Below are 11,141 nucleotides of genomic sequence, written 5' to 3'. Positions count from 1 at the left end.
AGCCCGCATCTATTATTTATGTTCCTAATAGAAACATTGGGGTCATATTTAAAGCCTTAATTTATTAAACATTACAGTGATGAACAAGTAATTGAGATCAATTCAAAGTTTGGACTTCATCCAACAAAACTGAGACGGGTACCCCTTTGTTATTTTGACTGATGTTGATATTCAAACCCGATTTCCTTCAGGTACCAGATTTTTTTGTGTCTAGTCGTTCCCATTACTGTGAGGGTGAAATCTGACCGCAGAGTGAACTGTGTCTGGCTCTAAAGTGACCTCATAAGAAGGACCTCGTCACGAGCAGCAAAGCAGTTAATACGGAGAAATAGGTGTTATGTTTATTGTGTCAGCAGGTGCTGTGTGGGACACATGAATAAAAATAGAGGGAAACTCTTTATTGTGGCAGTCTAATGACTGCCACATTTCAACCCAACAAACAGTTCGGAAGAGCAGAAACAACCAGTAACTTAAGTAATGTAATCATATATTGATCTTCTCTCAGCTCCAAAGGCGAATCATCACATGCCTGTAGACCTCCACCTATAAAGGCCTCATCTAAGATCTTTTTTAAGGCTGATACAGATTATTTTAACATCAGTCCAACTGAACCCTGGTATGTGCTGCTGATTTTTGGGAGCTGATTATTTAGACTAATGTTGCTTTTTCTTCCTCTATTTACATGATAAATAAATTTTACACCAGTCTCGGTTTAAACAAAAGGAAACATTTATTAACAAATCAATCAGAATCAATTAATCAGAGACCACAACGCCTACAGTCAGGAATGAAATCTCTAGGTCTAAAAGGTTGTAAATGAATTTTAACAAAACAAACTGCGTCTCACATCCAGATGGTTCCTATGAGCCTCTCAATGAGTCTTGAATAACGTTTTATGTCTGTATTAGGGCTGTAACTATCGATTATTTTGCAAATCGATTCATCTGTTAATAATTTTTTCGATTAATTATTAGACGGCAAAATGTTCGTTAATGAAGATTTTTTACTAAATCAAACAAGATGGAACTAAACTTTTCTACTTGAGACTGGGTAGAGCATACTGACGGATGAAAAAGATTTTTTGATACTGCAAAATGTTCATATTTTTGTTTACAATCTAGGTATAATTATTGCTCTAAGTGGGTTTCTCTATCAGCTAAAGGCATATATACTCCAGTTAACAATCCATTAATAAATTAGTTAACGATTATTTCAATAATCGATAAATCAAGACTAATCTGATTAATTGTTTCATTACTAGTCTGTATATTAATTGTCTCTCCACTCTGCGGTGCACTTCTACCCCCCACCCCTCTCTGTTTGGCTAACTGCTGCCATTTCCTGCAATGTTGCAAAGTTGTGACAAATGTGATGAAAAAGATGAAAAACAACTTCCTGCAGTGGAAGCAGGTTGCAGAAGCAAGGAGAACTAAAACTCAGGATAGGAAAACCTGAGCAGAATTGAGAACCTTTTGTTTAGCTTATCAGGTTTTAAGCTCCCTGAGTTAAATAAATCTGGATGTCAGATGTAGATGCAGAGCTCTGCTTAAGGTTTTGCTTTGGAGTGTTTTTTTTTTGTGTCTAAACCAGGCTCCAGGTCCCTGATTGTTAAATTACTGATGTGTGTAATAAATGTATCTAATCTAAACTGTCTTTGTCCAGATCTGTCACGGAATCGCCTGTCGGAGCTTCCGCTGGAGGTCTGTGGCTTCGTCTCTCTGGAATATCTGAACCTGTACCAGAACTGTCTGAGGTCTCTGCCGGATCTTCTCGTAAATCTGCAGGCTTTGACCCATCTGAACCTCAGGTCTGAGTCACACAAACATGCACACACCACCCACTTCTGAAACAGGGGTTCTCACTAATCTTCAGGCTTAGCCTCCATTTAGAGCAGGGGGGGATTCCAGTTCCCGAGGTCTGATTAACTGCAGCTTATACATTCAGCCCATGTCCAACACATCTAAATCAAATGGCTGACTTACCTCCTCAGTACTGATTGGTCCAACAACACTGATGTGTCGGTGCCATAGAGCAAAAAGCTGTATCGGTGCTCGGTCGTTTCATGAAACTCATGTGATCGATACAGGAGTTGTTTCTTGCTGACTGACTCACTAAACTGTGTTTAAAAATGTATCTGTCAACATTAGGCATTTGCTAATAAAAAAAACCCATCTTTTGTGGTTAATCATAAAAGTTAGCAAGAATTTTGTAGCCTCCTAAAAGGAATAGGAACCAGCGTTGCGTTTTTTATTTTAATTTTCACATTGTGTCATCCTTTTCCTCTCAGTTATCACTCAACTTATCTGAATTAAAGTTAATTTCAAATTGACTCTTAGTTTATTTACTGTTTTTATTGTACTTATTGTTTTAAAGTTATGATTTTAAATCCTTGTCCAAAAACATCCTCATTCACATTTTTTGCTAAATTTTCACATTATGATATATGTTTACATTATTTATTGGCTGTATCTAAAAATAGAAAAGATATTATCAATTTAAACATAGAAATGAAATAATACAACATTATTTCATACACTAACTTAAATGAAAATAATTGAACTAGGTCTTCAAATCAATTCAGTTTAGTTTGTCCAATAAGCTGCCTGTAGTGTATTTCAAGGTCCAGCAGGTGTCAGTATCCTGTGAGACAGTATCAACACAGCATCAATACAGTTTGGCAATGAAATGCTTCAAGATGCCTCATTAACCCGTCACTACTCTTCAGTATGCAGTCAGTTCCTCCACAGTCCTCCCAATCATCTAATTACTTGATTCAGGTGTGTTGAACCAAAGGCACACCTAAAGGTTGCTGATTTAGAGGAACAAAAACAACCAAATAGAGACTTCATTAAATATTTAAACGGTGCACTCTAAAAATGGCCTAAACTCACTTTTTATTAATGCCGGGCATACACTGTATTATTTATTTATTTTTTTTCAATCGTTGCACGCAGCCATAGCTTACACTGTGCGACAAGACCGCAGGGTTTAAAAGTTTACAGCTCACGATGCATATTCTCAAACTGTGCGGCGCGATCTACCTGCTCACACTGTACGTCTGTAAACCACGTCGGACTCAGCTCCACAGTGAGATGGCGCTATTTGGACTTGTCTATCCGGAAGCCAAACGAGTAGAAGAGAAAAAAGTGTCGATAGCCTCCTGTTGAATATGAAGCTCACTAGAGTGAAACGCGCTGCCTTGGCAATTTGTGCAATTTTGTGCTGAAATCCCTAATAATAAATATTGACGACGTATTGGGATAAATTCATGGCTGAGCAAACATGGCTACTACGATCTGTCAATTTTGCAGAAAGAACTCCATGCTTCTGTGTTTTCGTCTGAGAGGAAGAAGAAGAAGAATCCTTGTTTCCACATTGAGTGATTTGTCCATGAACATCTTACGACGGCCGACTAAATTTCAAACATGTTTGATTTTCTCCTGTCCTTACGTTTCCTGATCAGGAGATGTTCGTGAGCGGCTGATCGCCCATTAGATCTATAAAACTCTAATGGGACTCCGGTCTGCTTTATCACAAGCAGTAAATAATCATATATTTAAGACCTGTCCCAATGTGTAAAAGAATTAAAAACAAAATGAAAAAATATATTTGGTTGAAAAAGTTGTGTAACTATACAGAAACTAAAAGCTAAATTTATTTGAATCTTTTCTTTTAAAGGTTTCAGCAAGATTTTGTTTTCTTAAAGAGTTATGATGGAAAATAAAATCAAAAGGAAGTCTAATGCTTCAGCAGAATGTAATATTCAAGAGCGGATTAAACGTTTAAAACTTTGAAATGCAGAAATCGAATAAAGACTCAAGATTTTCAGTTATAATGAAACCAAGGAGAAACTAAAAGAATTAAATGGTAAAAAAAAAAGTTTATTGGCAAAAATATCAGATCTCTTACCTTCACAGGGAAATATTTTGCTCTGTGCTGCTCAGAAAAGATGGCCGCCTTCTGTTTAGCTCAGCGTCGTGTCGGCGTTTTAATCTGACTGTTTTAGTTTGTATTTTCCAAAGAGGATGTTTTCTACTTTGCCCCAGCGTCTCACTTCCTGTCTGATGCTTGATAGTTGTAGGTGCGTCCCTAAGCAACCTCTTGGCGGTCTGCTCCGCCCCTTTCTCTTCGGCCTGTTCTGGTTCCCATGGTTACCTATGACCCATCAGGCCTGCAGTACTTGTCTGTGTTTCTACAATCCTCCCTGGATGCGTTGGGATGTTTTCCTGTAGTGTTGTCAGCTGGACCCGACAGCAGCACCAGAACCATGACAGTGGCTCCCATACGCCTCATGCTTTGTTTACAAAGTGGCTCTTTCTATCTCATACCCCTGGCTCTGACCCATCTGGCTCTGTCTGTCTGTCCTACAGTCGGAACCAGCTGTCCGTCCTCCCAGCTGTCGTCTGTAGCCTCCCCCTAAAGGTTCTGATCGCCTCCAATAACAAACTTGTGTCTCTGCCAGAAGAATTGGGCCAGCTGAGACACCTCACTGAGCTGGTGAGTCTCTTTACCAGCTGATTCGACCCGTTATTTATCAGAACCCTCCATTGGTTCCTGATCACTTTTCTGTTCCGGCAGGATGTGAGCTGTAACGAAATCCGGACGTTACCATCCCAAATAGGTCAGCTGGAGGCTCTGAGAGACCTGAACATCAGGAGGAACCACCTGGTCCGACTTCCTTCAGGTAAAGCCCTCAGGCTTTGGTTCTGCTCCTGACAGAAGCGGGTTTTTAGGTCCAGATAAGAACTGTGACTGTTTTCAGAGCTGGCAGAGCTTCCTCTGGTGCGCCTCGACTTCTCCTGCAACAAAGTGACCTCCATCCCTGTCTGTTACCGCGGCCTCTCTCACCTGCAGGCCATCGTCCTGGACAACAATCCACTGCAGAGCCCACCTGCACAGGTACTCAGGAAGTGACATCACAGCTGCAGCTTGGCGTCCCCAAATCTAACTTTAATGCTCTGCTGTCCTGCCTGCAGATATGTATCAAAGGGAAGGTCCACATCTTTAAGTATCTGAACCTGGAAGCCAGCAAGAGCACGCCGGAGCTGCCTGAGTACGACAGACGACCTCTGACCTCCTGGTCTGACCCCACACACACACAAACCAACGCTCACATTTCCACCCTTCAGAGTAAAGGCTCAGAGTGACTGACTGCAGCTTTGTCTCACTAGTGTTGATGAGGCGTATCAAGGGCGGCCGTATGGAGCGCTCGACTCTGGCTTCAATAGCGTCGACAGCGGAGACAAGCGGTGGCTGGGCAATGAGGTGAGCGGCATGCTGACCTCTGGGTTCTTCCTCCAGCAGGGAGCCTAGCTCCTGGTTCACTTCAGTTACTGATTGTCTGCAAAAACTTGTTTAGAAATAACTTAAAATTCATGAAAACAAAGTGTGTTTCAGCATAATATAAACAGGCGAATAAGACTATTTATGGAACTTAAAAAAAATTAGATGTTTCGCTATCATCTTATTCTATCGTCTAATTTTCCTTATCTGCTCTAATTAAAGGGAAATGCACTTATTTCAATACAATAATTAGTTTTTTAAGGTTTCGTGTTCAATTCTTTTTCTGAAATGATAGAAACGTTACTAAGATATCAGATGAAATCAGCCACAGGCTTGGGTCTGGATCCATGCTCCTCCCTCCTACAAGAACCTTTCTTGCTCTGTTTCAGGTTTCAGAGGAGCTGTCGGAGCAGGCGGTCAGAGATCACAGACGCTCTGGACCAGGAGGAGCTGTGCTGCCCAACGGGACACGTAAGACTCAAACTTCTGACCGCCGTTCTCCCGGTGTTCCGCTGTCGTTCTCATGTTCTCTGTCCACAGCAGATGGGGAGATGGAGCAGATCGACTTCATAGACAGCTATGTGGAGGAGGAGGAGGATGGGAAGGCTCGAGGTGACAGAAGCAGCCTCAGCTCTCAGTTCATGGCCTACATCGAGAGACGCATCACCAGAGAGGTGAGCCCCCCCCACTGCTGCTGGACGCTTTTATTCAAGTTTAAATTGATGTCATGTTGGTTCAGACAGACGCTGCTGATGCCCAGAGATTTAAAAAAGCTGCATCGTGTTTTTGAAAGGCTGACTCCCTGTCTGTATCTCCAGGGTTCTCCAGTGAAGAACAGCTTGGCCCGGGCCGATGACATGAGGCGACACAGCAGGTTAGATAAACCACCCAATCAAACCCGCTCCCACCTACGTCTCCTCACTTTGTGTCTCACTTCCTGTCTCACTTCCTGTCTGTTTCCGTGTCTCTCCCAGAAACATGGCCGACAGCGCCTCGCCGTCTCCCACCTCCCACAGTCAGGTAAGACGCTCGAGCGTCCGGCAGAAATCCTCTAAAACAAAACTGCCTCTTCAGGTCTAACACACACACCTGTGTGCTTTTAGAGAGGAGCCTCTGGTTCTGCTTCTGGAGGCGTTGAGAGGATAAGGAGGGAAGCTCAGCTCGCCGCTCTGAGGTACGACGAAGAGAGGCAGAGGAATCGTTCTCTCCAGAGAGATGGTGCCACCAACTATGCCAAGGTAAACAGTTGAACCAGTTGAGCGTGGAGAATCTGGTCTGAACCATTTTAATCTGAGGTTGCATCTCTCTTCTTGTTTTCCCGCAGAAATCAACCCAGAGTCCATCAAAGTCCGGTCCAGAGGCTGAGGTGAGTCCGTCCTCGCCATTCTGAACAACACATGAACACACCCTCTGTTTCCTTCACCCTCCTCTTCTTTCGTTTGATCCGACGCCGCAGAACAGTAGTCCCGCCCCTGTGTTTAGGCCACACCCCTTTATGTTTCTGTTGATGTTTGTGTGTCTGCTGTTCGTTGTCAGAACGTCTACCCCTCCAGACGCTCCACCCACACAGATGACTCCGCCCTCATCATGGTAAGATCGAGATGCCATGCCCCTAAAATGAAGCTTGCATCTCATTACCGGTTTCCAAAATAAAAGCATGTGAAGGAAGCACTGTGATCAGAGCATGTGAGAGCACCGTTCCCTCTGTGCAGCATGAGGTCAACTGAAGCTGGCCTGATGGCTTCAGAGGTGGAAGGAGACTTTTTCCTTCCACTTAGTCTTCCTGTTTTCATCAGTTTTCTTCTGAATCCGGTCGGTTTTTCCGTGCATGTTGGACCATAAGACGGCGGCAGCTTGCGGTTTGGTTCTTTCAGATCCCGATTCTGCATGAAGCTTTAGGGACGGCTGCGTGTAAACCAGCTGGTATCTCTTCTCTACGGGTTCCGTCTCTCAGCTGTTTGTCCAGATCCTTAAATCTGTTGGTTCTGTGTCTCACAGCAGAGGGAGATGAGTGAAAATGGTGTGTTTTAGAGAATCTAAACACAGACTTTCACTTCCATTTAGTTGGAATGTAAAACTGTACTGTTGTTTCCCAGCAGGGGGAGGACAGAGCCACCCTGTCTCCTACAGGTAAGACCACCAACAAAGCCTGACATCCACTCTCCGCTCACTTTGACACCTTTTTACTCTGAGCCTTTTCTCTTCTCTCAGCCAATCAGTCACCATCATATCAAAACTTGGGGGGCGGAGCCTCCAGTCAGACAGGCAGCGTTCGTCCTGAGAGCTTCCTGTATCGCCTTGGACAAAGAGACGAGAAAAGAAGAGGTGTGTGTTTTCCTGCTTTATTCTACCTCTTAGCTCTGGAGGATGTGACCTTTCCCTCTCCGTCCTGCAGGGGACCCAGCTGTTGCTCCTTCTCAGACCAAGCAGGAGGTTCCTGCGGCTCCTCCTTTGGTGGGAGAAGATGCGGAGCTGGTGGAGCAGCTCAGGAAGGTACGTAGCTTTTTTTGTTCCACCTTTGTAGGAGCTGCTCTGCGCCTGCTTCCTTCACCTTCTTCGTCTTCCTACCCAGAACATTGAGTCCCGACTGAAGGTGGCGCTGCCCAGCGACCTGGGAGCCGCTCTGACGGACGGCGTGGTGCTGTGCCACCTTGCCAATCACGTGAGGCCGCGCTCCGTCCCCAGCATCCACGTCCCTTCCCCCGCTGTGGTGAGTGCCTCTGACCGGTCTTAAGCTATCGAGTGAGCTGACCCCTCGCTGACCTTTGTCTCTGCACCCCTGCAGCCTAAACTCACCATGGCCAAGTGTCGCCGCAATGTTGAGAACTTCCTGGAGGCGTGTCGCAGGATCGGAGTCCCGCAGGTAAACAACACACCTGAGAGACGGAGCAGGGGTTTGAAAGGCTGAATCCAGATGAGCTGACAGACTGAAAGCTTCGCCAGATCAGAACTAGAAAGAAATGATTTCTGAGACGTTTCCTCGTGCCTGATGGAGCTGGTAGAGAAGTAACCACCATCAGAATGATCAGAGCTGCTAAAATAGGAAAACAGGCTGCTGGCTAACTTTAAACACCAATAAGACTTTAAATCTTTAAAAGCAAAATCATATTTTAACAAGTTTTCTTTGTGCTTCCTGCAGTGTGATGGGGAATGTGTCTGAACTGATTCTCAGATTAATCATAGAGCATCTTAAATAGATTCAACATAGTTTGATCATTGTAGCAACAAAGCGACAGGAAATAAAATCAAGTAGATTTAAACAGCCTCAGCTTTAAGTAAAGATCAAGTAAATGACACAAAGAAAAAATAATCAAATCTTTGATTAAAATAGATTTGATTTATTAACAATGTTGAATAAATTAGTCATTTTCTGTGAATATTGATTCACTTTTATTACCTATCTGTAGAGAAATAATTCTTTTTCTGTCAAATTAATTTATTAAACTTTGTCTAAACTAAATACTTTAAACAAAATATCTCAATAATATTCTACATTTTCTGGATAAATTTGATGTGATTTTTATAAGTAAATAATTTTTTTTCTGTTCAGACGTCTGGATTCAGTCTGAAACCACCTGATGATGAAGCTTCTTCTTCTTCTCCTCCTTCTAAAGTAACAGCTGTACCTCGTCTCTTCATCTTCCTGCCTTCCTTTTTCTCTCCGTCCTCATTTTTCACCGTGTCCATCACTTCCACACACACTCAGGACCGTCTCTGCTCGGTGGAGGAGGTTCTGGAAGGGAAGGGGGGTGGGCTTTATGGGACACTACAGGCACTGCTCTCATTGGCCCCGCCCACTCTAAGCCCCTCCCTTCAGGTTCAGATGGCCGGCTTCGCCCTCTTTTACCTGTCCATCATGTCGGCCCTCTGTGCCATCTACGTTCACCTGGCGCCGCACGCCTAGATCTGACTGGACCAGAACCGCAGTAACGAAGCCCAGTTGTTTGCACGTAGGAACAGAAGTTTTCTAGTTAAACCGTCTGAGAAGGGTCAGCCGTGCTGTTGCCTCTGTAACCTCGCTGCTCCATCGTTAGGAGCAGCTGCTGGTTTTTACCTAAATGATCCTGTTAGCCCTCAGGAGAAGGTAGAACTTGTTGGCCCGTCTGTTTCCACATCCTGCCAGTTGAAGCTCCGCCCCCTCTGTGCCTTATGTCCACCTGCCTGTCTGAGTGTTTTCTACTGTTCTTACTGTGTGTGAAGTGGATCAGAACCTTTCGTCCTCTCTTACAGTCAGACTGTACTAAATGCGTGAACGTTGCTAGAATCAGAACTCTGCTGCTTGAGTTGGACACCAAGTCTTTGCTAATGTCCTCTTTGCTGCTCACCGTTGGTTCTGCTAAGAGCCTGCTTCCATTACCGAGCAGTGAATAAAAACCCAGAACACTCCGGTGATCAGAACTTTTTGTTCTAGTAATGAGTTTCCCGGTCCATTCCACTGGAACTGTTACTCTCACAGACTTCTTCCTGATGATCATGTTGTGTTGCTGCTGTAAAGTCAGAAGTTGAGATTAAAGGTCAGCGGAACCATCAGTGGCTGATGTCGGCACCATTGCTCACACTTCAGCTGAACCCAACACCAAAGAGCTCCGGTTCCTCTAATATCCAGATTTAGTTTCAGGGAACCGAGCAGTGCTCTCTTTAACCCTGATCTTTAAAAAACCTGAACACATCCCTTTTTATATGGTGAAAGACGATGATGATGATGATGATGAAGAGTGGTGATGTTTGAATGAGGCTCTGCACCTCAGCTTGGTCCTGCTTTTGGACGAGTTATTTTTTCTCCAAGTTTCTCTAAATAAAGTTGAAAAACAAATGAATCCTGTTTGTTTGTTACTTGAACATTTCACCTCCTCAGAGTGTCTTGAAAGTGTTGCCTGAGCGACCAGAAATATTTCTGAACATCCAAACCTTCCTTCTTTTAAGCTACAGAAACATGTACTCCATCAACCAGCTGACTGGCAGTGCTCAGAAGCAGGTGTGGGTTTATGGATCACACAGAAGGGGTGTCCTTCATTGATTGCAATATCCAGAGACCAGTAAGCTGCTCATGCTTGTGTTCAGATGAAACTACAACTCCCATCAGCCCCTGGAACTGCATTATTGGCAGAAGCCTGTATTTTTCATCTCTAACTGCTTCCCCTTCCTGCATTACTTTTTTTAAACCTTTTGTTTTACCCCTCCTCGCTTCTTATCCTTGTGTTGTCATGGTTACAGTTATTTTGCTCTTTTGTTTGATTTGCCATCGTTTGACCCATCTTTCTGTTGACCCCCGCCCCTCGCTGTGTCTTCTTCTGTGGTGTTTTTCTGTGCAGAGTAAGTTGTGTCTTCCTCTTCACATTCTGGAGGAACGAGGGCTCCCTCAGGTGGCCGGGACAGTCAGTGCACTGCTGGACCTGGCTCCGCCCCGACAGTCCGTCTCCTCGACGACAACGCCGCCCGGAACCTCCGTCATGATTTAGCCCCCACACCCCGCTGCAGCTGCACGCGCTCAGTCAGCCTCCTGTAACGGCAGCCGCCATATTCCACTGAGCAGAAAAAAACACAGCGCTGTCAAACGTACACGAGTCACCTGGACAGGCTCAGCCTCGGAAGCTGTGGGACGTATGGAAGCCCATCAGAACCAGGAGTTGTAGTTAGAAACCTGAACGCTGTTTGGTTGAACTGAGTGAGTCGGTGTGAAGAGCAGGTTTTACTGCTAGAACTGGAGGAGAAACACTTCAAACAGGAAATTCTTTGAACTCTGAAAAGTTTAACTTAGTTGGAACAAATCCAACTCAGGCAGAGAGTTTTTTACCTTTTTGTTCTTGTGGAACATCTGATCTTTTTGTTTTTTTGTGGAAATATATTTTATTAAGTGA

The 11,141-nt window shown here is 44.2% G+C and overlaps 1 protein-coding gene across 1 annotated transcript in view; it reads left to right on the top strand.

Annotated features, from left to right (window-relative positions):
• Window positions 1-10,000, top strand: part of LOC107104737 (leucine-rich repeat and calponin homology domain-containing protein 3-like) — an 18,150-nt gene extending 8,150 nt beyond the window's left edge. Inside the window, exons 2-20 of the mRNA XM_015404823.1 lie at window positions 1,663-1,807; window positions 4,371-4,497; window positions 4,579-4,684; window positions 4,763-4,899; window positions 4,977-5,080; window positions 5,172-5,265; window positions 5,673-5,754; window positions 5,824-5,957; window positions 6,102-6,157; window positions 6,258-6,303; window positions 6,387-6,521; window positions 6,608-6,649; window positions 6,820-6,873; window positions 7,380-7,413; window positions 7,495-7,608; window positions 7,679-7,776; window positions 7,856-7,993; window positions 8,069-8,146; window positions 8,990-10,000. Coding sequence (XP_015260309.1) covers window positions 1,663-1,807; window positions 4,371-4,497; window positions 4,579-4,684; window positions 4,763-4,899; window positions 4,977-5,080; window positions 5,172-5,265; window positions 5,673-5,754; window positions 5,824-5,957; window positions 6,102-6,157; window positions 6,258-6,303; window positions 6,387-6,521; window positions 6,608-6,649; window positions 6,820-6,873; window positions 7,380-7,413; window positions 7,495-7,608; window positions 7,679-7,776; window positions 7,856-7,993; window positions 8,069-8,146; window positions 8,990-9,187 — 1,922 coding nt within the window. The 3' untranslated portion in view covers window positions 9,188-10,000. The remainder of the gene's footprint in view (window positions 1-1,662; window positions 1,808-4,370; window positions 4,498-4,578; window positions 4,685-4,762; window positions 4,900-4,976; window positions 5,081-5,171; window positions 5,266-5,672; window positions 5,755-5,823; window positions 5,958-6,101; window positions 6,158-6,257; window positions 6,304-6,386; window positions 6,522-6,607; window positions 6,650-6,819; window positions 6,874-7,379; window positions 7,414-7,494; window positions 7,609-7,678; window positions 7,777-7,855; window positions 7,994-8,068; window positions 8,147-8,989) is intronic.
• Window positions 10,001-11,141: the final 1,141 nt, after the last annotated feature.

The sequence above is a fragment of the Cyprinodon variegatus genome, unplaced genomic scaffold (genome assembly GCF_000732505.1).
Source record: "Cyprinodon variegatus isolate N-32 unplaced genomic scaffold, C_variegatus-1.0 Scaffold1865, whole genome shotgun sequence".
Lineage (NCBI taxonomy): Eukaryota > Metazoa > Chordata > Actinopteri > Cyprinodontiformes > Cyprinodontidae > Cyprinodon > Cyprinodon variegatus.
Note: the sequence above shows the minus strand (reverse complement) of the source record. Positions and strands in the feature narration are given on the sequence as shown.